Source organism: Rhinoderma darwinii, chromosome 2 (assembly GCF_050947455.1).
Source record: "Rhinoderma darwinii isolate aRhiDar2 chromosome 2, aRhiDar2.hap1, whole genome shotgun sequence".
Lineage (NCBI taxonomy): Eukaryota > Metazoa > Chordata > Amphibia > Anura > Rhinodermatidae > Rhinoderma > Rhinoderma darwinii.
In genome coordinates, this window is record NC_134688.1 from 293,997,029 (window position 1) to 294,022,883 (window position 25,855).

At 40.0% G+C, this 25,855-nt stretch overlaps 1 protein-coding gene across 1 annotated transcript; it reads left to right on the plus strand.

Moving 5' to 3' along the window:
- Positions 1 to 323: 323 nt before the first annotated feature.
- Positions 324 to 20,136, plus strand: LOC142741197 (uromodulin-like). The gene is made up of 11 exons (XM_075850590.1): positions 324 to 372; positions 6,245 to 6,259; positions 7,025 to 7,198; positions 7,321 to 7,410; positions 9,946 to 10,169; positions 11,925 to 12,079; positions 14,561 to 14,803; positions 16,027 to 16,183; positions 19,264 to 19,333; positions 19,620 to 19,655; positions 20,075 to 20,136. Exons 1-11 carry the CDS (start codon positions 324 to 326, stop codon positions 20,134 to 20,136), a joined length of 1,275 nt encoding a protein of 424 aa, XP_075706705.1.
- Positions 20,137 to 25,855: the final 5,719 nt, after the last annotated feature.

Consider the following 25,855-nt stretch of genomic DNA (forward strand, 5'->3'; position numbering starts at 1 on the left):
GTGATATATGCATATCATCACATTCTTTGGTTTATGTACATTCTTCAGATATTACAATAATTGCAACGAGACTAGCAAGTAGGTTACCACACAAAGGAAAGAAAGAGTTAAATGTTCACAAGTCTTCCCTCTAATTGACAAGTTCAGCCAATCCTTCAATCATTGTGAAATTCTATTAATTTCAGGTTCCAATTACATTGACCTCCTTCCTGCACAGTCCTCTCCCCTTTACCACTACATATATATATATGAAGCTTCAAAGAGAACATTTTAGCACACCCTAGTTAGAACAGTTGAGGTACGTCTTGTTTTAGGGTGCAGAGATGAAATTACTGTGTCTCTTTCTTCTGGTAGCCGCACTGAAGTATACCGGTAAGATGTTTCTATTTTATTTGCATGTTATTATACATCCATGTTAAATGTAATGTCCAATTCACACAACGTTTTTTGGTGCTGATTTTGATGCAGGATCCGTGTCAGAATCAGCGCCAAGAAACACCCCAAATCCCACTCCATTGATTTCAATGGGGGGGTAGAGGGTTTTTACCCTGCCCTAAACCTCCATGAAAATCAATGGGAGGCAGGCAAAACCACTTTGTTTGGAGCGTTTTTTGACCAGAAAACTCCCATGGTTTTTGTATTTGCTTCATTAAAAATAAAATGGGTAAAAAAAAAATCCTCAAATAACGCTTGCGTCTAAATTTTGAGGCAGATTTTTGCAGCTTTGGCAAAATATGCTGTGCGCATATACCCGAGATTATAAGCAATTCATATGTAATAATAGATTTTATTTTATGTTTGTATTATGTCAATTATAATATGGTCTCTTTTTAGCTTGATATTTTTGTTTTGTGGGTTCTGTCATTTAGAGTTGGTTTCCATTGGGGAAATGTGCAGTATTTATTTTCTTATTTTTATACCGAATGGCATTTTTCTTGCATAGAGTTTTATGCTATTTTATAATTATAAATTAGAATCTACACAGCTTTAGCAATTTTACAAAGAAATTGTTCAAAATACTACACAGGCTAAAGATTTCCTTTAGGCTGGATTCACACACAGTGTTTTGCTGCGTTTTCGATGTTTGTTTTTTCTTTTGCATTTTGTGGTGCTTTTATTCGTGGGGCCAGATGTTACATTAAAGTCTATACTAAAATATCAAATGCAATACACAACTGAGTTTTGGTTTGTCGTGTTTTTGAGGCAATTACGTGGTCAGTGGCATATTTTTCCAAATGCAGCTTGCTCTGAGTAAGGCATTTTTTTCAGGTGTTATTCCCGTAGGCTTCTATATAGGACTTTAAAAAAAATCATACAATGCTTCTAAAAACGCTAGCATTTTAAATTTTTGTATTGCCTTAAAGTTAATGTTGCAAGTCAAAGCCATGTTAAAAAGTCACTGTGTGGACTTAGGCTTTACACTGTCCTTTGTCTCTTGGATCGTGCTGTGGTTGACCATGTTTAACTGGTTGCCGACACAGGACGAGTATGCTCGTCCTGAGCGGCGAGCACTTTGCGCATTAGGACGAGCATACTCGTCCTGTGTGACAGCCGTTCCTGCGCGCGTCTGTGCGCGCGATCGAGAGCGGGGCAACAGCTGTAATACACAGCCACGGCCCCGCTCTGACAGCGGAGAGGAGAGAAACATCTTCTCTCTACCGTTAACCATTTGAACGCCGCGATGAAAGCTGATCGCGGCGTTCAAAGAGGGGGGACTGCACATTGATTGCGTCATAGAATATAACTGTGACGCGATCAAAGCCCACAACTCGTATGGCCAGACAGCCCAGGGTCCATTGAAGGACCCCAGGGCTGTCTGAACATATTTCCTGTTGTTAGGGCATACTGAGGTATGCCCTAACAACTGCCTGTGTACAATCAGTACACAGGCTAATGTACTGGCATATAGATCTATGCCAGTACATTACAGCTACAAAATCAAAATCAAAATGATAAATCCCTTTATGGGATTAAAAAAAAAAAGTTAAATGAATGTAAAAAAATTTTAATGATAAATAAATAAATAAAAAGTAAAAAAATACACAGAAACACACATTTTTTAATAATAAATAAACTTTTTAAAATATAAGTCCCAAAACATGAAATAATATAGACATATTTGGTATCGCCACGACCGTAACAACCTGTACAACAAATGTATAACATTATTAAAAAAACATTGTAAAAAAAAAAAATTAAAACTGCAGCGGAACTGCTTTTTTTCTGCATTTTCGCTAAAATAAAAATTTATGGAAATTAAACGATAATATATTTGTACCAAAAAATGGTACCTACATAAAGTACAACTCGTCCCGCAAAAAACAAAGTCTCATACAACTACATCGTACTAAAAATAAAAGAGTTATGAGAGTCGGGATGCAAAGAGGGGAAATATAAAAAAATTGCTCTGTCCTCAAGGCCAAAATTGGCCGTGTCCTTAAGGGATTAAAGCTCTAACTCTTGCTAGTTTTCTATCTATCTATCTATCTATCTATCTATCTATCTATCTATCTATCTATCTATCTATCTATCTATCGTGCTTTGGTTGACCATGTTTAAAGCTCTAACTCTTGCTAGTTTTCTATCTATCTATCTATCTATCTATCTATCTATCTATCTATCTATCTATCTATCTATCTATCTATCTATCTATCTATCTATCTATCTATCTATCGTGCTGTGGTTGACCATGTTTAAAGCTCTAACTCTTGCTAGTTTTCTATCTATCTATCTATCTATCTATCTATCTATCTATCTATCTATCTATCTATCTATCTATCTATCTATCTATCTATCTATCTATCTATCTATCTATCTATCTATCTATCTATCTATCGTGCTTTGGTTGACCATGTTTAAAGCTCTAACTCTTGCTAGTTTTCTATCTATCTATCCAGTGGCGGATTAAGTAGACCATGGGCCCTGGGCTGTTACCCAAACTTGGGCCCCCCTTCCTCACCGCCGCCCTGCCGTAACTATTTTTAACACTACCTTTTTGGGCAAGCATTAACAGTGTTACGATTTCCCTTGTCACAGCGCGGTGTCCCTACATACTGACAGTATCACACTGTGCAGGGACACAACCTCCTGACAAGGGGAATTGTCTATTAGTCCTGGACTGCAGACTTTTTGTGAAATACAAGGATTCCTATAATAAACATGTCAGGAGAGGTGACAGATTCTCTATAAATCTAGTGACTCACAGGTGACGACGTCTCAGATTCTAGTAGTTTTTTTCCTCTTTTCTTCTCCATCCGGTCCAGCACTCATGACGACTTCTCCCGGCCATGACTCATTTCTGCAGAATTTGCCACTCAGACGTCTCCTCACTTTTCCAACATTTCCACACCTATAAACGAAAATAAAGTTATCATGGTGCCACATACTGTGCCCCTAAATATAATAGCACCAAACACTGCGCGCCTGAATATAATAATACCACACACTGTAAAACACCACATACACACAGCCCCCTGTACATAGTGCCACACACAGCCCCTGTAGATATTACACACCCCCATAGATATCGCCATACACAGCCCCCTCTATATATCACACATCCCCCCGTAGAGAGTGTTACACACAGCCCCATATAGATAGTGCCATACAGCCCCCTGTAGAGAGCGCCACACAGCCCTCCCCCTCTTGTAAATAGCACCAAAAAGCCCCCCCTATAAAGAGCGCCACACACATACCACTGTGGATAGCACTACACAGCCCCCCCTTGTATATAGTGCCACACAGCGCTCCCCCTTGTATATAGTGCCACACAGCGCTCCCCCTTGTATATAGTGCCACACAGCGCTCCCCCTTGTATATAGTGCCACACAGCACTCCCCTTGTATATATCCCCCTTGTATATAGTGCCACACAGCACTCCCCTTGTATATATCCCCCTTGTATATAGTGGCATACAGCGCTCCCCCTTGTATATAGTGCCACAAGGTTATGTACACATTTAAAAACTTTATCATAATTTTATATATATATATATTAGTATGTGTGTGATTGATTGATTTTATTAAAAAATATTTTCACTTTTTGAGATACAGCTGCTTTGTATCCTGTATCCGTCAGGTCAGCAGGACTGACAGGATCAGTGACACGCAGGATCCACCTCAAATCTATCACATCTAAGATTATAATTTAGCGCAAGGCCCGTTTCACTGATCCCGTCAGTCCTGCTGACCTGACGGATACAGGATACAAAGCAGCTGTATCTCAAAAAGTGAAAATATTTTTTAATAAAACGGAATTACAAAGTTGCACCAAACACACATTTTTATAAAAAGAAAAAAAAAAAGACGTGATTTTTGCAACGTTTTTTTCCGTAGACAATGCAGGTTTCCTTTTTTATCGTTTTTATGCACACTTTTTTGCTATTTTAGAATTTTTATTCATAAAGTTTGAAAATAATAGTAAAAAAAATAAGCTTTTTTACGTTTCAGCTATTTTTTTTGGTAATAACATAGTTTTACCCTAAAATAGACCTTTTATTTGTAATCGTCATTGTTTACCGTAAATTTTAATATATTACATGTCTATATTAGGGTAATTGGGTCAGCGCTAGCGTTACAACAATGTTTGGCGGGAGGGGGAACGTTTTTTTTTGGGGTGGGTATTTTATGTGTATTTATTATTTAATTTTTTTTTGCACTTTACTTTATTATTTTTTATTACTATGGTCTGTTCCTCAAAGGTCAAAAAAGACCTTTGGGGAACTTTATATATTTTTTTTCTTTCTTTTACACCATCTTTTCCCCTGTAACTGGAGCTGCACAGCAGCCCCAGTTACAGGGGAAATCAGCCCTCTCATAGTGACGATTGTCACTAATAGGGCGGTGCTGGGTCTAGTAAGACCCAGCAGCAGTATGTTAGTAACGGCACCCGGCGATCATGTGACCAGTCACATGATCACCGGGAGGAATAGAGACAGCGCCGCTGCTGCTGTCTCTATTCCTATACACAGCGTTCATTGAACGCTGTGTAAGAAGACATCGGAGAAGACAGAAGCAGCGAAAGCTGCTTCTGTCTTCTCCTCAGGGTCCCCGGCAGTCACTGACTGCCGGAGACCCGACATTCAGCTGCCGAATCGCGCGGGCAGCAAGTTAAAACCCGAGCCGTAGAAAGTCTATGGCTCGGGTTTTAAGGACCCGTCCCTGACCGCTGGCCGTAAAAATACAGCCAGCGGTCGGGAACCAGTTGGGCAGGAGGATAAGCCGACTAACCTCAGCGCCGGTGAACGCCCGCCCGGGTCTTCTCTTGCAGCTTTAGAGCAACAGAACAGCCGTCCGTCGCTGTTCTGTTACTCATGGCGACGCCCGCACTTGTCAGGGAGGCGTGTCCTACCCCTTTCCCGGCCAATTCCCTGCTCCTCCCCTCCTCATCTTCGGAAATTAGCAGCGCTAGCGCGCTGAATAGTTTTGTACGATAATGTGCGGTTCGGGCTGCCATGGGCCCCCTGGGAGCCTCGGGCCCCGGGCGGCCGCCCGAATCGCCCATATGATAATCCGCCACTGCATCTATCTATCTATCTATCTATCTATCTATCTATCGTGCTGTGGTTGACCATGTTTAAAGCTCTAACTCTTGCTAGTTTTCTATCTATCTATCTATCTATCTATCTATCTATCTATCTATCTATCTATCTATCTATCTATCTATCTAGAAATCAAAAAATGAGCAGCAACTCCAATAGTAAGGGTGAAAAAAGTGGGTACTTTTATTGCCCGTGCAACGTTTCAGCTCCGGCTTGAGAAAGGCTCCAGTGAACGGAAATTTTTTGACTTCTGTGTATCTGGGACTTGGTCTGTCCCTCAGAGCCTGCACCCACACGCTGCCGGTGCTGCTGGACTTGGTATCTATCTATCTATCTATCTATCTATCTATCTATCTATCTATCTATCTATCTATCTATCATCTTTCTCATAGCTCTCTCTCTTCCCCTCTCCCAATTTATCTAATGCTTGTGTGTCTTTTTTTGTGGGCAGCTTGGGATAGAACTTGTGTGACAATGATTTTCTTATTGTGTGTTACTATAACATGAAATCTGGACAGGTTTGTTTTTCTTGTTTGCTGACTCTTAAACTTCGTTCTAGTTAGTGTGAAGCAATTGAAATAGCTGTATCTGCTATGAGATTTTCATCAAACCATCAAGTACTCTGAGACAACATTTACAGTACATAGAATTATTATTACATTAACACTGTTAGTAATTTTCTTTTTTTTTCTCTCTCTCTTTTAGATGCCGCATGCTACAGTGAGTATACTATTATATGTTATCACTTGGGAAGCAGATTAAATGATACCCACTACTTATTGCTTATAACATTCTTGTGGAAATCCTACTCTGAGTATTACAAAGTACTAGACACTGTACTCTTTTCATACTGGACAGCAGTTGCTGTTTTTTCCTACATCAGCATTAAAATTGTATTGTTTATTGTTTGCTATGTATAATATATTAGGAACATCATAAAAAGACACATGAAAGTTGACAATCATGAACAACGGTTATATTCTGAATAACCTATTACATCCAGATTGAAAAAATAATAATGCAATATTGCATTTAGATATATAGATGTAAAATTCGGCCTTCTACCGGCTACTTTTTTTTTTTTACCAAGATCGTGGCTTTGGGGGAAGGGGAAATGTCTGCTGGGGTCCTTGTGAAAGGTAGGGGGTAGGATGCCAGAAGTCACTCTACCTTGCTGTATTTAGGTACAAGGCAAGTGCGGTGCACTTAATCTTTGACCCTGTTGAAGGAAAACCTAGTAACATTATATAAGTGAAGTTGTCTTCTTACAACATGAGGATGAATATACAGATGTAGCCATCTTTAACTTGACTTTTACCGCATTAAATACACAGTGACAAGAAACTTAAACTTGACTTTTTCAATTGCTTTTGTTGTGTAATATTACGCTGCTGCGTCAAGATAGACTGGGCTACATCTGTACATGTACAGTTGTATATTTAAAAATGAAATATTATGCTACATAATATGTTCTTGTCTCTACAGATGGCACCATTGTGGAATGTGATAGCTGTGGTGGCTCCTGCACAACGAATGAATGTTTCTGCCTTAATGGATTAGATCCGTGTGTCCCCACAACACAGAATAATTGTCCTTCACAAGTGAATAGCTGTTGCCCCCTTAATTATTACTATAACAGAACTGCACCCTGCTGCACAGGTGAGAAGAATAGTGCAATGGCATGCTGAATTCCTTAAAAAACGATCTGTTTTACCATCAATTTATTTTAACCCTAACCTCTTCTGTTTTTTAAAGTGCCTTTTTATTTTTTTTTATTTCAGATCAAGTTTTATGTAATCCACCATGTGCTGATGATGAAATGTGCAAGGGAGAAACATGTGTGTGTGATACATCCATTTACAAGAACAAAAGTGAGTGCAGTATCTTTTTTTTTTAAACAGAATCATTCAAAATAAAAGTATTTTTTTTAATGATTATTACGCTATTTCTCTCTCTGCCGCTATGAAATATATCACGCTAGAACTGCATTTCCTGTTTTAGTAGATACTTGTATTGGCAATGAAATAATAGTCCTGGAGTATCTTTTAAAATAACTTTGTGTTGTTCTACTCCTCTGTAAGGCTGGGTTCACACGACCATGTTACGTCTGTAATGTACGGAACGTATTTCGGCCGGAAGACCCGGACCGAAGACAGTGCAGGGAGCCGGGCTCCTAGCATCATAGTTATGTACGATGCTAGGAGTCCCTGCCTCTGCGTGGAACTACTGTCCCGTACTGAAAACATGATTACAGTACGGGACAGCTGTCCTGCAGCGAGGCAGGGACTCCTAGCATCGTACATAACTATGATGCTAGGAGCCGGGCTCCCTGCACTGTCTTCGGTCCGGGTCTTCCGGCCGAAATACGTTCCGTACATTACGGACGTAACATGGTCGTGTGAACCCAGCCTTAGGGTATGTTCACACGATAGCAGGCATTTATGGCTCAAATGACAGACTGTTTTCAGGAGAAAACAGCTGCCTCGTTTCAGCCGTAAATGCTCCTCCTCGTAATATACGAGGCGTCTGTGACGCTCGTATATCTTGAGCAGCTCTTCATTTAGTTCAATGAAGAACAGCTCAAATTACGTTGCAAAGAAGTGCCCTGCACTTCTTTGCCGAGGCAGTCAATTTACGCCTCGTCGTTTGACAGCTGTCAAACGACGACGCGTAAATTACAGGTTGTCTGCACAATACGTCGGCAAACCCATTCAAATGAATGGGCAGATGTTTGCCGACGTATTGTAGCCCTATTTTCAGGCGTAAATTGAGGCATAATACGCCTCGTTTACGTCTGAAAATAGGTCGTGTGAACCCAGCCTTATAAAAGACGAACAGATCAAAGCAGTTTTTTTTTTGTTTTTTTTTAAAAAAGATGCTCCTGAGGAATGCAAGTATTTACTTAAATAGACACGCCAGGAGAGCTGATAGATCCTCAGCAAGTGTTGTAAAGTAATGTACAATAGCAAAACTGACAGCCAAGAATCAATTACATCTATTGAGGTTCACCAGTCAATACAATTTCCCTGAAGAACACTTTTATTAGTTGACATCCTGAAGTTACAAATAGCTTCTAATGGGGTACAGATGTAGACGTTTTTATCTTGACTGTTAGGCCCTGTTCACACTGAGTTTTTTTGACTATTTTTTTGGAGCGGAAACCGCTCCGCAAAACTCGTCAAAAAACGCCCGAAAATGCCTCCCATTGATTTCAATGGGAGTTGGACGAGTTTTTTTACCGCGAGTAAAAAAAACGCGTTGCAGTAAAAAGAAGCGACATGACCCATCTTGAGGCAGTTTCCGCCTCCAAAACCCCATTGCAATCAGTCAGAAAGGGTAAAAAAACACCTTGACGAGTGTTTTGACGAGTTTTTGTCAAACCACTGTGCAAAAAACGTCTGGAGCAGTTTTTGCAGGAGAAATTTTCCTCCTGCAAAAAACTCTGTGTGAACACAGCCTTAAGGCATTAAATACACAGTGTCAAGAAACTTTATCTTGACTTTTTCAATGGTTTTTCAATGGCTTTTGTTGCGTGATATCACGCAGCAGCAAGTTACCAGAGTCAAGATAAATATGGCTACATCTGTACGTGCCAATCATAAATTTTATGTGAAAAAAAGCACAGAGCCCACTTACGGTGAGTTCAAAGTACAGTACCCCATAAACGCCAGACCCTGTGCCCTCATACATGCCAGCCATATCACTCACATATGGAACAACCACAGAGCCCCCACAAAGTGACAGCTCTCCATAACTACCAGTCAGTGTTCCTATAAGTATTAACTACTGTTCCCTCATAAGTGCCAGCCACATTGCCCTTATACAGTAAGTGCCAGACACAGTGTCCATGGCTCTTCGACTCCTACAAAGCTCCACTGTGCCTGGATGAGCACTCAGAAAGGCTCGAGTCCCAGGTGGCCACTGTTTCAATGCCTAAATCTATTGGAGTTCATGGCATATCGGGGAAAGTGGAACAAGAGCAGTTCTTTAATTTAGTTGGCACATACTGAGCAAATCCAGTACTGCACTGCTCACATTGGTATAGTTTGAAGATAGAGTAGAGAGATTTATGCTTTAAAACATACTTGTTTATGCTTCACCCCATTTTTAAGTTGTTGGCTTTCTGACATATCCCCAATTCTACAGTCCACGAGTGGCCACATAGCATGAGCTATGGAAGAACCCCACGTCACATGATACTGTGGCGGTTTCCTCCCCTCATCAAGTGTTTCTGGCATATTCTTGTAATCCGTCTGGGCAGCTCTATGGCCACCTGTGGATTGTAGAATATATAGGGTATATATAGGGTATATACTGGAGCACAGGCGGTAACTGTTTCATACAGCGATGAAATGAAATCATGAATTATAATACTGACTTTCTATTTGCAACTTTAATCTTTCCAGCCATTAAAGACCTGAAACCATCAGTGCAGTGTGACAGCGATATCATGCTGGTCTCTATGAGCAGATGTCTCTTGACTTCTCTTAAATTTGATTATACCACCATTGCGCTTGCTAATAATTCAGGCAATTGCGGCCTCGGTAAATATTTCACCACTGAAAATAACATTATAATAGATCATATCCAAGTGGAACTAAAATCTGGGTGGTGTGGAAATATTATGACGGTAAGAGATCTATCTTTTTTTCTGTTAATTTAAGTTATATAATCTCCTATTATGGTATATTCACTCACGGCAGATCCTTTGCAGAAAGTTCTGCAACTGAAAAATCCATTCCATACATCTGAATGGGGTTGTTTTGGCCTGGTTGCTATGACAAGCCAGAGAAACGACATTGAGGGGTAACAGCCGTTAAAGTGTAGACCATGTACCAGGACAGTCACGTAGCAGAGTCAAACAGTTCAGGGTTCTGGTTGGGTGGATGCATCAGTGTCGGGTACTTACTACAGGAGCAGTTGTCAGGACGGTCATGAGGCAATCCAGGGTTTGGTAACGGTGATGTATCAGAGACACGTATGCAGTACAGAGGATAATCCAATGGAGTAGTCAGGCAAACCAGGCTTTGGCAAAGGTGATGCAGCAGAGCTGGGTGCCTTGTACAGAACAGCAATCAGAAAGGTGTTCAGGCAATCCAGAGTGAAGTAGCAGTGATGTAGCAGGACTGGGTGCGTAATACAGGAGAAGTAGTCAAGAGGGTCGTCAGGCAATCCAGGCTTCTGTAACGATGATATAGCAGAGAAAAATATGCATTACCGAATAAAATCCAATGAGGTAGTCAGGCAACTCAGGGTGCAGCAATGAGGATGTAGCAGAGCTGGGTTAGTGGTACAGCTTTCAGAAGTCAAGAGAGTGGTCAGGCAATCCAGGGTTTGGCAATGGCAATGCAGCAGAGCTTGGTGCGCGATACAAAAGCAGCAATCAGGAGGGTAGTCAGGCAATCCAGGGTTCGGTAAAGATTATGTAGCATAGCAGAGTTTGCACATGGAATTATTCAAGGGAGTAGTCAGGGACAGAAACAGATCACAGCAATAGTTTAAGTTTGCACATCTTAACGGGTTGTTCATTCGCCTGAAAGGTAAATCTACAACAGCTCTGAGCTGCCATAGATCTCCACTATAATTTGCACAAGTTTCTGGCGTAAATTACAGTAAATATTTCAAAGAGTAGTGACCCCGTCTTTTGTTAAATCACACCCTTTTTGAAAAGTGCGTGACGCCTACAGTTGCAACTTTTTTCTGCCTCTAGAGTGGTGCAAATCACTGCATAGATGAGGGCCATTGTATATCTTATCTTCCATTATTCCGTAGTTACAACCTGTATTATAATCCAGAGCTGCACTCACAGCTCTGCTGGTCATCATTGGATAAATTCGACTAGCTTGTTATCACACATATCCCTAGCAGCTTGGCTTATCTCCCATAATGCAGGGGAATAGTTAGTTTTTCCTACACCAGATTACTGTATAGTGCCTGATATAAACACTTTAGTTCCCAGAATGCAAATCACCAGAGCAGTTAGCAAGGAATGCTGTAGGAGTACAGCTCTTAAGCTTGTAAAATTGTGAATGCTGTTCTGGACTAAGTAATGGAATGTATTTCTAAAGTTATTCCATTTCTATGTAGATGCCTTCTATATGTAAACTGTAAAATGGTGTTCAATGGTAGACGTCACTTTAAATAGATTTTTTTTTGCGCTCCAGAACTTGTTCTACATCACATAGATACGTCCCATAAACAAGACAAGATTACGTAATCTGTGTCATAACTCCAAAATTAATCTAAATTGTCTCATTTGCAAAATATTAATTTCTTTATTAGTCCTTGTCAGAAATAGAAGGTATATTCCTAATGTACTGTATATGTACTGTATATTCTGTATGATTATTTTTCACTGGATCTTATCTCCATTTTCTTGCTCCAGAATGATACTGAAAAGGTCTATATTTCTAATACCATTCACGTCGATATTCTGAACTCTCCACTTATCACAGTGAATCCACTCCGCTTTAATTTCACATGTGCCTACAACCGTTCCATGAGTCTTACTCTGAATTTCGCCTTACATCCTGTTGTGGGGTAAGAATATTACAGATAATTACTTATATAGAAGAACATACTTCGTTGTATCGTACTTTCAAGTACGTAAATAATATTTCCCATTGCCACTTCTGCAAAGGTTTATAATACAATACAAAAAGAAATGCATACTTAGAAATACATTTTAAATGTGAGATTAGATTTCCAAGAATATCATTGGCAAGAATATCATAGTCTGCAGCACTGTTGTAAATAATGGATGAGAACCTGACCGAACCCATTATAAGCCAATGGGGTTCGTCCCGATTTGTATCTGTTTACAAATGGACTAGGCATAGCTGTCATGGTTCTGGTATAAATGGAAGCCATAAGGCTGGGTTCACACGTGGCGGAATTTCACTTAAATTCCGCTGCGGACACTCCGCAGCGTTAATCCGCAGCAGAGCCGTTTGTCCATTGACTTACACTTTAATTTAGCAGTGTTCGTTTAGACGAGGCGTAAAATTCCGCTGCGGAGCATAGGCTGCGGAGCGGAATTTGGTGTCTGCAGCATGCTCTGTCTGTTGCGGAGCAGTGGCGGACTCATGGCGGAATTTCTCCATTGACTTCAATGGAGATTCAAAGTTCCGCAATGAAGTCCGCAGCTGTCATGCACATGTCATGTGTGCTGCGGATACGTCTTGCTTTTTTAACTTGACATTTCTTCATTCTGGCTGGACCTATGTATTTCTAGGTCTACAGCCAGACTGAGGAAGTCAATGGGGCTCCCGTAATGACGGGAGCGTTGCTAGGAGACGTCAGTAAATAGTCACTGTCCAGGGTGCTGAAAGAGTTAAGCGATCGGCAGTAACTGTTTCTGCACCCGGGACAGTGACTACCGATCCCAATATACAAGTATCTGTAAAAAAAAATGAAGTTCGTACTTACCGAAAACTCCCTGCTTCTGTCTCCAGTCCGGCCTCCCAGGATGACGTTTGAGTCTAAGTGACGGCTGCAGCCAATCACAGGCCAAGCACAGGCTGCAGCGGTCACATGGACTGGCGCGTCATCCAGGGAGGTCGGGCTGGATGCCGAAAGAGGGACGCGTCACCAAGACAACGGCCGGTAAGTATGAAATTCGTTTACTTTCACTAGGGAAAGTGCTGTCCCTTCTCTCTATCCTGCACTGATAGGGAGAAGGGAAGCACTTTTCCCGCAGTCCGCAGCAGCTAGTCCGCATCAATTTTCTGCACATTTTGTGCAGATCCGCAGCCGTAATCCGCAACCCGGATTAGGTGCGGCATTGATGCGGACAGTTGCGGAGGAAATCCGCCACGTGTGGTCATGCCCTTAGGCTGTGAACATGTGGGAAATCTGTGTTTATGAATATGATTTTTGTGTTTATATTCTGTTTTAAAATCTTATTTGTTTTTAGAATAAATTTATTACATGAAACCACATTTTAATCAACTTATTTAGTTATATTTTTGGAATAAATTATACTATATTATCATCCAATAGCCATTGGAACCCAAATCAAAATATCAAATGAAAAATGTGCCAGAAATTTCACACTTTTTATTAGACCATAATATTTTTAAGTTTGGATTTACACACAGTGTTTTGTTGCGTTTTTGTGAGTTTTTCGTGCCGTTTTTAATGGCGTTTTGGGGGGGGGGGGGTTTAATGCAGATTTAAGTGCGGCCAAATGTTACATTAAACTCTATACTAAAATGTTAAATGCAATACACACAACTGCATTTTGGTTTGTGAAGTTTTTGAGGCAATTTTGTGGTCAGTGGCGGTTTTTTCTTGGCCTTTTGTTGAGGATACTAATACATATCCCAATTCAGAAACCCATGCACATGCTACAAAAACTGCCCAATTCAGGTATATGAAATTGATTTTTCTGTCGCAGAGATTTCCGCAATGCATCTCGATCATGTGAACATACCCTAAGAATTCGCTATTACATATAGTAGGTAGTATATACTTAATCTGAAAAATCACTCCATTTTCGGAGCTTGTCAATCAGATCGCTAACTTGAAACTCCTGGGCAGCAATGCAAACTATGTAACGGGGCACCAACTATGAAGCCTCATTTATAGTATTGGTGTTCCCAGAGTGACCTTGGGGCCCCTTCAGGCTCCAGGTGCCACCACAACCTACTGTATGCACCTACCGGTTCCTACCATCTTCACCCTGTTAGTTTGGCTTTTATTTTTCAAAGAGCTGGGGTTGCTGCTCATTCGGCTGTACTTGGCAGCCTGTACTCTGCTGAATAATCTGCAGAGCAATGACAGTAAATTTCAATTTCCAATTACCCTGTAAGCTTATTCTAATTTCAAAGGCTGCTATTCTTTATTCATTTTATTTTTTTCCCTAGCAGTGAGAAGTTAGAAATAAAAAAATAAGAGATAAATCAAGTAAAAACTCAACATCCACACTTCAGGGATAATGACTTTAATTTTCCAAACAAATGAAGTTGACTTCTTAAAGCAATTTTCTTTATTTATATTTTGTTTTACTTCTTTTTCCAGTACTACCACCCTTCCAGGCATCAATGGAACAGGATCATACGGCATTACCATGGCTGCATTTTGGGATGACCAATTCTCAAACCCAATTAAAGAAGGGGAGATGATTACTGTGGGCACAGACTTCTTCCTGGGATTGGTAGTTGATAAAGCAGATGGAGATGTGCTTACATTGAGAGTCGAGAAGTGCGTTGCTTCAGGAACCAATAGTACTGATTCTACGAGTGTTACGTTTATGAATGGAGGGTAAGTAGACTAAATGCAAAGAAATTAATACATTAGCAAAGAGCAATCAGTTATCTATGTGTGTAAATTAAACAAACTTAATTAGACATTAACAGAAATAATCATCCCCATCTGTTAAACTTTAGCTTGTTCTTAACAAGGTCTATAGTACTACATATAGTAAGGGTCGCACCTGACAAGTCATAGCTAATAAGACATAGGTGCTAATACTGTATAATGAGAGCCTAACTATACTAAATTCACTTGTGGATAACCCTCAAAATCCAACTCTCTCCTCCAGGTCATACTCCCAAGCAAGCTAAGATATAGACATATAGGTATAACATCATCCTCATACTGGAGAACTGTTCGTGATTTTTTATTTTTTCCTGGGCTATAACAGTAGTTCAGTATCTATCATACAGACTCCAAATTTTGGATCGGAATTGATTTATAATTCCTTATATTAACCTCTCTGTTTGGTGATATGACCGATAGTTCTGATGCACTGTGCCCATTATAGTAGTGCAATGTTCATGTTTACCGAGCTAAACTGTAGTAGATTATCCCTGTTCATTGGATGTTGTCACTTTTAGTCACAGTCATATGATTTTTCCATTGTTAGGCTTCGTTCATATCTGCGTCAGGGCTCAGTTCCGATGTTCCGTCGGAGCTTTCCGTCGGAACAAAGCCCTGACTGACACAAATGGAAACCATAGGTACCTTTTCCATCACCATTAATTTCAATGGTGACGGATCTGGTGCCAATGGTTTCTGCTTGTGTCAGTTGTGCAAGGGTTCTGTCATTTTGACGGAATGAATACCGTATTCGGCTGTGCTATTCATTCTGTCAAAGCGACGGAACCCTTACACAACGGTGACAAACGGAAACCATTTGCACCGGATCCGTCACCATTGAAATCAATGGTGATGGAAACGGAAACCTATAGTTTTCGTTTGTGTCAGTGAGGGCTCCGTTCCAATGGAATGCTCTGACGGAACGTCGGAACGGAGCCCTGACGCAGATGTTAACATGGCCTTAGCAGTAAATTATATTATTTTACCTATTTACTTCCCAATGCTTAGATAACATTATATAGATTGTAATCATTGACATCAGTGAAGCTCATTCATTTCTCTATCTCACACACATACATTCATCTATTATACGTAGTTTAAGGTCTGGAACTATTACAAAACATTTTTAATTAAAAGTTGATACATAACAAACATGTTCATTTCAGTTGTGCAGTTGAAAGTGATATCTCTGCAATAGTGGAAGAAAATGGACAGTCCCTTCAATCAAGAATCCGAATTAGTGCATTTAAGTTTGAAGCAACAGAGACCGTTTTCATATTCTGTAACGTGCGAATGTGTGACAAAAGCTCTGACTGCCATAAGGTGAGAATTATTTATTTATCAAGGTATTAGTATTGTTAATGACAATCACTTGTTCTTACAATGAAGGGAAAATTTTATACAAACTTGGAAAGGTATTTGACCATCAAGTGCAGGGTTAGACATGGCGGATTTGCAGTGGAAATCCGCAGCATACTTTTTTTATCTTTGGTTTCTATAGCTTTTTAGTTTACTTGATGAAGACCTTACAGAAAACAACAGCGTATAAAATAGCTTGGGGTGCAGAATTTACATTCTGATGTGGAGAAGCATGGAATTCTCACTGCGGATTTCTTCCTTTGCAAGGCTGAAACCTGTGGCAAGTACGCTGGGAAATCTCCCATCTGGATGAACCATCACATATGTGGAATTTGCAGCAGATTTATTGCGTAATTTCCACGATTTTGCAGCAAAATCCGCAGTGGAAAATTTCCGCCACATCTGAACTTGTCCTAAGAAAACAACCTCTGACCACTAGATGCATGCAGCGGTATTTCAGTCTGTTTGTCATGTTTCATTACTATGCAGACAAATGTTATACCTCACCTTTCACTATGCTTACCCTGAATGAATAACCATTTATGCGCACAGTTTTATCTCCCTGCGGCTCTTGAACAGCATTTTTCAGGGTGTAGATAATGGTAAAATATATTCTTATTGTTTTCATATGTGGAGAAAAAACATAGACATAGGGAGAACATATAAACTTATGCAGATTTTGCCTCTATTCGGATTCACACCTAGAACTCCATTGCTACAACAGTGCTATCCACTGAGCCCCTTAATTTAATTGTCATCCTTAAAGTCAAAAATTCTGCTCTTGAATTACATTTTACAATATTTCACAGTTTAACTTGAATTAAAAAGTTAAGTAACATTGTAAATACTTTGCTTTACTGGGCTTGTTCAACTTTTAATGATTTGATATTTTATTGGAGAGTAGAAGACAAGCAAAACAGTTCTACACAATCAAATTCAGTTTGAACTTCCCAAAAGTTTCAGATTCATCGAATTCTGAAACTTTTGGGTTTTTGTGGCACACAAATCGCAACAAAATTGCGACCGTCAGCGGACACCAGCCATTTTGAAGATCACATAACCTAGGACTGGCTTCCCAATAATGCCTTGCGGGTTACATTCCCAAAATGTGGTTATCCCCGACTCTACCAATATATTTTGCCTTCACTTTGACATTACTAATGCTGGGGTAGGATACAGTCCTACAAAACATCAGAGAGTTAGACACAAGTTTTCAGGGCAATTGGGGCATTTTTTAATTGGAGCAAAATTTTTGGGGATCGAATCGGACGTTCTATTTAACCAATTCGGGCCCGAAAATAATTTCACCATATTTGCTCATCTTTACCAGAGAGCAGTGCATTGTAAGAGTTCAGATGAAAGTTACACAGATGTAACTAAACTGTAGAATACACAAGTATTAAATGCACAACCTCCTCTGTCCCTGAAGTTCAGCATGCTGAATAGACAGTCATACATTTGATTGTCACATGTTGTCTCTTTCCCCACCAATACCCAGCATTCCTAGTTGACTAGTAAAAAAAATGTGATGGCAGAACATAGGTTTTTTTAGGAAGAAACCCAAAAACAACATAAATTGCCGTCCTTAATTTTGCCCTAGACAACCGTTTACTTTGCCTCATGCCACCCCTGATGTATATGAATGAAGGAAACAATATAGAATTATCTGAAATCTATACAAACATGGAATAGCAAAGTATTTACAAAATTACTAAACTTTATATTTACATTTCAACTGTGAAATTTTAAAAAGGATATTCCCAAACTCAACAATTATCACCTATACATAGAATGGGAATTTCAAACCCCCAGATCCTCTCCACTCCACCCCTTGCAGTGAGGAGGAGCTTGAATTGAGCGGTGATTGGACATACGTCCGCCGCTCCATTGAATAACTATGGGAATAACAGAAACAGCCAAGCACTGTACTCAGCTGTTTCTGTCTTTTCTATAGACTTTGAATGGATCAGCAGTGCGCATTCTTGTCTGCCGCTCCATTAAATGTCCTCCACAGTGCGGTCGAGCAGTGAAGAGGAACCCACGTTCTCGCAATCGGTGGGATCCCAGCGGTTGGGCCCCCTGCAATCAGACAATTATCACCTATCCTGTGGATTGTTTTCTTGTTTTCTGGTACAACCCCTTTAACAGAAGGTATTTTGCATTAAATTAAGGTTTTTGGCTGCGTACAGACATCTAGACAATTCAATTTTACTATAGAGTAATAATACCATAAAAGCTGCTTGAAAGTCTCTTCTTAAAAGTGCAGAAAATTCCATTCAAGTATCAATTAAAAAGAACAAAATTGCTAGTGAGTTGCAATTTTTTAGTCACTCAATTCCTATGTACAGAGTTGTCATGTGACAAATTGTATGACACAATGTCTGTGTGTAGTCCTCGTCATACTACTGAATACATTGAAAATCACTCTACAGCTAAAGTGGGGATATTTTACCAAATCAGTATACAGAAGTGGCAGCGTGGACAATGAAGAAAAATGGATTGGTGCACAGAAACAGTTAATGATAAATTTAGCTCTGCTACATGGGTGGTTGTGGGTAGAAAATGCTAAGGTAGTGTGTTGCTGCATTTTTAGTCCAAAAACCAATCCAAAAGCAAATAATTATCCTTTTTAAGAGTAATGTCGGTCAATAATAGACCCTAATTATTCCGATTGTTATTTTGTAATGGACCTTTCTCTCCTTTGACTTCAATTGTGTAGAACCACAGTAAACAAAACCATGATCATGCTCTAGTTTTAAGATATAGTACTTATAGCCTACCATAGTGTTTTTCATAGTGTGGTAGTGTCATGCCTTTCAGCTGCCCCTCTACTGATACATATGAACTTACCCTTAGGTTGCTATACAATACCTAGGTAATACACTCACCTCAGCTGCTCATTGTGTATGTTAACCAGAAAAAGTTATAATTACTTACACCTCCTATAATAAAATCCATCATCAGCAATAATAATCTAGGGAATAAAATAATACTTCATAGGTTAGCTACACAAAACTAACTTCACTTTCTGCATTTGTCAACAGTGTGATAATTCATCTATTGTCCGGTCTGCTTCAGACACCAGGCAAATTGTGCTACCACTTCCATATGAAAGTAAGTCACAAAGCCAAGTCTCACCAGCTTCTTTATAATTATTCCTTTTATCAAATGAAGAGAAAAATGTTTCTGCTTATTTCCACTGATGTATCATATTGGTTGTGTCCCTCTTATAACTTCTTAGTGACACAGATTATGCGGAAGTTTATGATAACCCATGGATAGTAATCTGTCTGTCATTGATTGGACTGCTGTTCTATGTCAATGCTCTATCTCTTTTTCAATGTTTTTCTATTACTAGAAGGTTTATATTAATTATTTCCTTATTCAATATTTCTTTCAGATTATGATTTTACCAGCAGTTCTGTGTCTCATTCAGGTAAGATGGCTTCATATGGTATTCTGCAGTGTACATTGCTCTTGCATACACACTTTATTTCTCCTGTTTGGATAGATAGATAGATAGATAGATAGATAGATAGATAGATAGATAGATAGATAGATAGATAGATAGATAGATAGATAGATAGATAGATAGATAGATAGATAGATAGATAGATAGATAGATAGATAGATAGATAGATAGATAGATAGATAGATGAGATAGATAGATAGATAGATAGATAGATAGATAGATAGATAGATAGATAGATAGATAGATAGATAGATAGATAGATAGATAGATAGATAGATAGATAGATAGATAGATGATAGACAAATAGATTTGTTTTTCAACTATCAATATATTATTTGTATGTTAAAGCTGCATGATATACATTGTTTTCTCTTGTTTTACAGCATTACCTTGGACTGTACTGTGCACCACTGTACTGGGATTTCTGTCCGTTAAATTGTACTGAGAAGCTGCCTTCTCGAGCCTGATGAAATCCTCGGTTTACCCAGTAATGAGCAGTGGGACTATAAATAATTTATTTTCTTCTTTACCATTGCCATACTAGCATTGTATATATTTATAAGGGTAAAAGGAAAGGGATATTTACTATCTTCCAATATGAAATAGAAAAACTTTTGACAACTGTTTACTGAAATCCACATTATCAATTATATGCAAATTTTTATGTATTTACCTACTTTTTTTTCCCAATAAATGTATGTGCATTATGTCTTGTGTCTTCTGGCTTATTTCATATCAATCAATTCTAATGTTACAATAATAAATACAAAATACATAATAGATGGATAGATAGATAGATAGATAGATAGATAGATAGATAGATAGATAGATAGATAGATAGATAGATAGATAGATAGATAGATAGATAGATAGATAGATAGATAGATAGAAAAATGATTACGAGAGGAAGAATAAAATGGGTTAGACAGGGCTGAATTTTATCAGCCTAGAAACATTGCTTAAACTTTAGCCGGATCTCATCTATATGGCTCCATGAACACCTATTAAAAGTTCTCATCTGACACCCACATCTGAAAACTATCCTTTTGACTTTGAGATTATTGCTTTCAACATTGAGGGTCACCTGTAGTCCAAACACTGGGTCACATTCTGAAATATCCGGTTCTGTATAGCAGAACAGATCAAACAGGACAATTGCCCATCCTCAAGCCTCCATGGTGGTTCCCCAAGGGACTTTTCAAATGTCCCCATATAAAGTAGAATTTTTCAATCAATTATCAGACTAGTTTTCTGGTGGCTAAGGATGTTACAAGAATTTGAGGATAACAACAGTTCTAAGAGATTGTGGAACTGTAGTCATTTAAAAGCATTGCCAGCCTTCTTATGAGTAAATATATGAGCACAGGGATAACAGAGTCCATTAAAAGTCATACTATGCCACCCAGACATGCTAAGTAAAGAGACAAAATCTCATACAAACGAAAATATGGTTAATATGACGGTGAGAGAAAAACATGATTTCGGGCCTATCAAGTCTCTTGCCCTTTCTCTGTCCTCAGTTCAAAGCTGATTATGTCATGTTTTAAATCCAAGGACATCTGAAACAATCTATTTTGAAATGACTATGGTTGTTAGGCAATGTAATCCTAGCAACTAGATTGTCAGGGATGATTCAGTTAATAGATCAAAGCTGGAACATCCTTGTGCTAACAACAGAGAAAGGGAATACGATATTGGCATTAGTCATGGCACGCCATTCCTATCTTGCGCTGGATGATCTATTATTTTCAAGGACTCTACAAAGGACCAGGGGACATCCACTGCGAGTGGAAGAAAGACTATTCAGACATCACTATAGGAAAGGGTTCTCTACAGTTATAGTAGCAAAACTTTGGAATGCCCTACCCCAAGAGGTAGTGATGGCAGATATTATGTCAGCATTTAAAAAAGGTCTCGATGCTTATTTACTGACGAATGGCATCATATATATATATATATATATATATATATATATATATATATATTTTTTTTTATTTGGCAAGGACGTGGTGTCCGAGGCACAGTTAGCTCCGCCCACAGCCTGACCTGCATGAAGCCTGTGAGGAAGGAAATGTGAGTGCTCAGTCTGTCAGTTGTTTGTGCCTCTATTTGTCTGTGTGTCTCTGTGTTTGTGTGTGTATAAGTTCCAGTATGTGTGTATGTGTGTCTTTGTGTGTGTGTGTGTGTGTGTCTATATATGTATCTGTATGTGTATATATTTCTGTGTGTGCATCTACTACATTATCTGTACTCAGAGAGTTATCACTGTGTTATCGGTGGTGTTACATAGGACCAGGGCCGGCCCTAGGATAGGTGGAGCCCTGTGCGAAATGATCTTTCGGCGCCCCACTCCGTCATTAAAAAAAAATGCCCCATAGAAAAATTATAATGCCCCTTTAGTGCCCCCATACAGTATAATAATATTGAATAATGAATAATATATTACAACCTATTCAAGGACACAGTATTTTGACCTCTAATTGTGGCCGCAATATTATGCCCCCTGTAGTACCCCTACACAGTATAATGTCCGCTTACTGGCCCCCACACAGTATAGTGCCTCCCTGTAGACAGTGCCATAATCCCCCACCTCCTTTTTGTAGACAGTGCCATACAGCTCTCCCTTGTAGACAGTGCCATACAGTCCCCCACCTCCCCCTTGTAGACAGTGCCCCCAAACAAAAACAAAAATTGTACTCACTTAGGCCCCGTTCCCATGACAAACTGAGCTGCTCCATGACGGGTTCCTTAGCCCAGTACAGAGTTTCCCAACCTTTTCAGACTCGAGGCAGCACTGGAAAAATAACATTTCCTCAGGGCCCCCCTACCAAAAATTGTTTTGAGAAAGACAGAAAACGGCTAAGAACAAGCACTACACTCGTAGGGTATGTTCACATACATTTTTTGTAAGGCAAAAAAAATCTGCCTCAAAATTCCTTCAGCAACTGACAGCTTTATGTGACCTTTTTTTGTGTTTTTTCTTAAGCTGTTGAAGCGAATGCAAAAGACGCAGGAAAAAAAGCTCCAAACGAGCGCCGCATGCATTTTCTGCCTCCTGATTAATTTCAATTGGAGGTCAAAGGCGGAAACCATTTGAAGACCATCAGCCCCCCGCTCACAGTAAAATGACCATCAGCCCCCCACTCACAGTAAAATGACCATCAGCCCACCACTCACAGTAAAATGACCATCAGCCCCACAATCACAGTAAAATGACCATCAGCCCACCACTCACAATAAAATGACCATCAGCGCACCACTCACAGTAAAATGATCATCAGCCCCCCACTCACAGTAAAATGACCATCAGCCCGCATCTCACAGTAAAATGACCATCAGCCCCCCACTCACTGTAAAATGACCATCAGCCCAACACTCACAGTAACATGACCATCAGCCCCCCACCCACAGTAAAATGACCATCAGCCCCCCACCCACAGTAAAATGACCATCAGCCCCACAATCACAGTAAAATGACCATCAGCCCACCACTCACAGTAAAATGACCATCAGCGCACCACTCACAATAAAATGACCATCAGCGCACCACTCACAGTAAAATGATCATCAGCCCCCCACTCACAGTAAAATGACCATCAGCCCGCATCTCACAGTAAAATGACCATCAGCCCCCCACTCACTGTAAAATGACCATCAGCCCAACACTCACAGTAACATGACCATCAGCCCCCCACCCACAGTAAAATGACCATCAGCCCCCCACCCACAGTAAAATGACCATCAGCCCCACAATCACAGTAAAATGACCATCAGCCCACCACTCACAGTAAAATGACCATCAGCGCACCACTCACAGTAAAATGACCATCAGCCCCCCATTCACAGTAAAATGACCATCAGCCCCCCGCTCACAGTAAAATGACCCTCAGCCCACCACTCACAGATTCCCCTGTAGGTAGCGCCAGACAGCCCCCTTTTAGGTAGCGCCAGACAGCCCCCTTTTAGGTAGCGCCAGACAGCCCCCTTGTAGGTAGCGCCACACAGCCCCCTTGTAGATAGCGCCACACAGCCCCCTTGTAGATAGCGCCACACAGCCCCCTGTAAAGAGCGCCACACAGCCCCCTGTAGAGTGCGCCACACAGTCCCCTGTAGGGAGTGCCACACAGCTCCCTGTAGGGAGTGCCACACAGCCCCCTGTAGGGAGTGCCACACATCCCCCTGGTAGGAAGTGCCGCACAGCCCCATGCTATGGAGTGCCGCACAGCCCCCTGGTAGGGAGTGCCGCACAGACCCCTGGTAGGGAGTGCCGCAAAGACCCCTGGTAGGGTGTGCCACACAGCCCCCTGGTAGAGAGTGCCACTATGGCAGCCGCAGCAGCTGCTAGCGGCGCCACCGCCCTCATGCCCGGTGTCACCGCTATCAGCCTCTATGGCTGCTACAGCGGTAGCGACGGCCACTAAGTTAAGAAGCGCCCGGGTGGAAAGGCGACTGCAGTTAGTGTGTGTATCCCCGCTGTTAGTTGCAACGGCGCAGGGATATACACAACTGCTGGCGCCCCTCTTGCAGTGTGGCAGCTGGCGCTCTGTGCGACCGCACTGGTCAAACGTATCCAAGGCCGGCCATGCATAGGACTGCAGGTAACATCTACTATATTATCTGTAATCAGAGAGCTATCACTGTGTGTTATCTGTGGTGTTACATAGGAATGCAGGTAACATCTACATTATCTGTACTCAGACAGTTATCACTGTGTTATCTGTGGTGTTACATAGGACTGCAGGTAACATCTACTACATTATAGGGTAACAAATGGAAGGATGTCCACGTCCTTTACACTGGGTGAATAATCTACTATTCAGCAAACTATTCCGCATTTTCAAATTTTAGTAATTAGGTTTTAAAATACACATATTTATTTATAATATTTTACAAATACTTATCATCATTCCTTCTCCTAGCAAACCCGTATAATGGGTTTTCTATACTAGTTGAGGGTTATAATTAATCAAGGAATGAATCATAGGTAATTTATTGAGAAAGGTTGAACCTGATCGACCTGCGTCTTTTTTCAACCTTTGTAGCTATGTAACTATAAAACATACATTTTGATGGAGTAATCTTTAAAATGAATGTCCACCTTTTATAGTCGTGTCATTTTTAAGACATTAATTTCTTAATATATCTTTATAGTGATTGGAGCTCCATTTTTCTAGAACTGAGCTCCAAATCCTACGCATAGACATACGACATACTGTGTTGATATTAAGTTCAATGTATAAACAGTATGAGTAAGCACCCCCTAGAGATGGCAGAATGTTATCAATAAACTCTGTCTATGTAAGGGATTTGGAACTCTGTAACAGAAAAACAGTGCTCCGACTGCCGTAAAGATATATTATAAAAAAAATCAGCACAGAATGTTGGACCTATTCAGATTTAAAAAATAAATAAAATGATGTTCAAGGGCGGACATTCACATTAATGTAATGATTTCTAGTAGTGGCTTGATGGTTTAGGAAAGAGTCACTAATTGTGACTTTATTGAAATTCAAAGTCCTTATCACAATTAAAGGAAAATCCAGTCAAAACAATCTTCTGATATGTAATAAATACAGTACATGTGAGAAGATTACATTGGTGAAGTGGACAATCATTAATTTCCAGAACGAAAGCACTCTACAGAGAGATCAAAGCCCTTTGACACTACTCAGAGATCTCTGTTACTGAAACATCCTAAACAAAGGGCCATTCAAACCAGTGGTAGTTTTCATTGTCTTTATTGGTTTCCATTATGTTCTATCTGCTAAGATACTACCTTCAGAGAAGGTGCATCCTTGCCTCTGCAGTCCATAAAAATCCTAGTTTCCATTCCTGTCAGTTATTGCCGCTAAACATGACAACATAGTAGCTATTAACACTAAACATAGATAATCAACATATTGGTTGTCAGTAAACAGATCATTTTATCTCTTAGCAATAGCACAAAAATACAAACATTTCATCTATTTAATATTAAAGAGAAATTCTCACAGTATAAATTAACCCAAAACAGAGGAATAATTGAAAAATAATTGATAAAACATTAATATTAATATAATCTATAGGCATTGAAGCTGCTGTATATTCCGACACATTCGTTTACACCGCAGGAAAATGATGCGTAACATTTATTGGGTTTCCACTTTTTTAGTAGTGCCTACTAG

Bases quoted from the DNA above. Each gene is read 5' to 3' on its own strand.
- LOC142741197 (XM_075850590.1), top strand. From the start codon at position 324: ATGAAATTACTGTGTCTCTTTCTTCTGGTAGCCGCACTGAAGTATACC. The intron at 7,411-9,945 runs GTGAGTGCAGTA...TAATCTTTCCAG, and splicing joins ATCCATTTACAAGAACAAAA to CCATTAAAGACCTGAAACCA. The intron at 16,184-19,263 runs GTGAGAATTATT...ATTTGTCAACAG, and splicing joins AAAGCTCTGACTGCCATAAG to TGTGATAATTCATCTATTGT.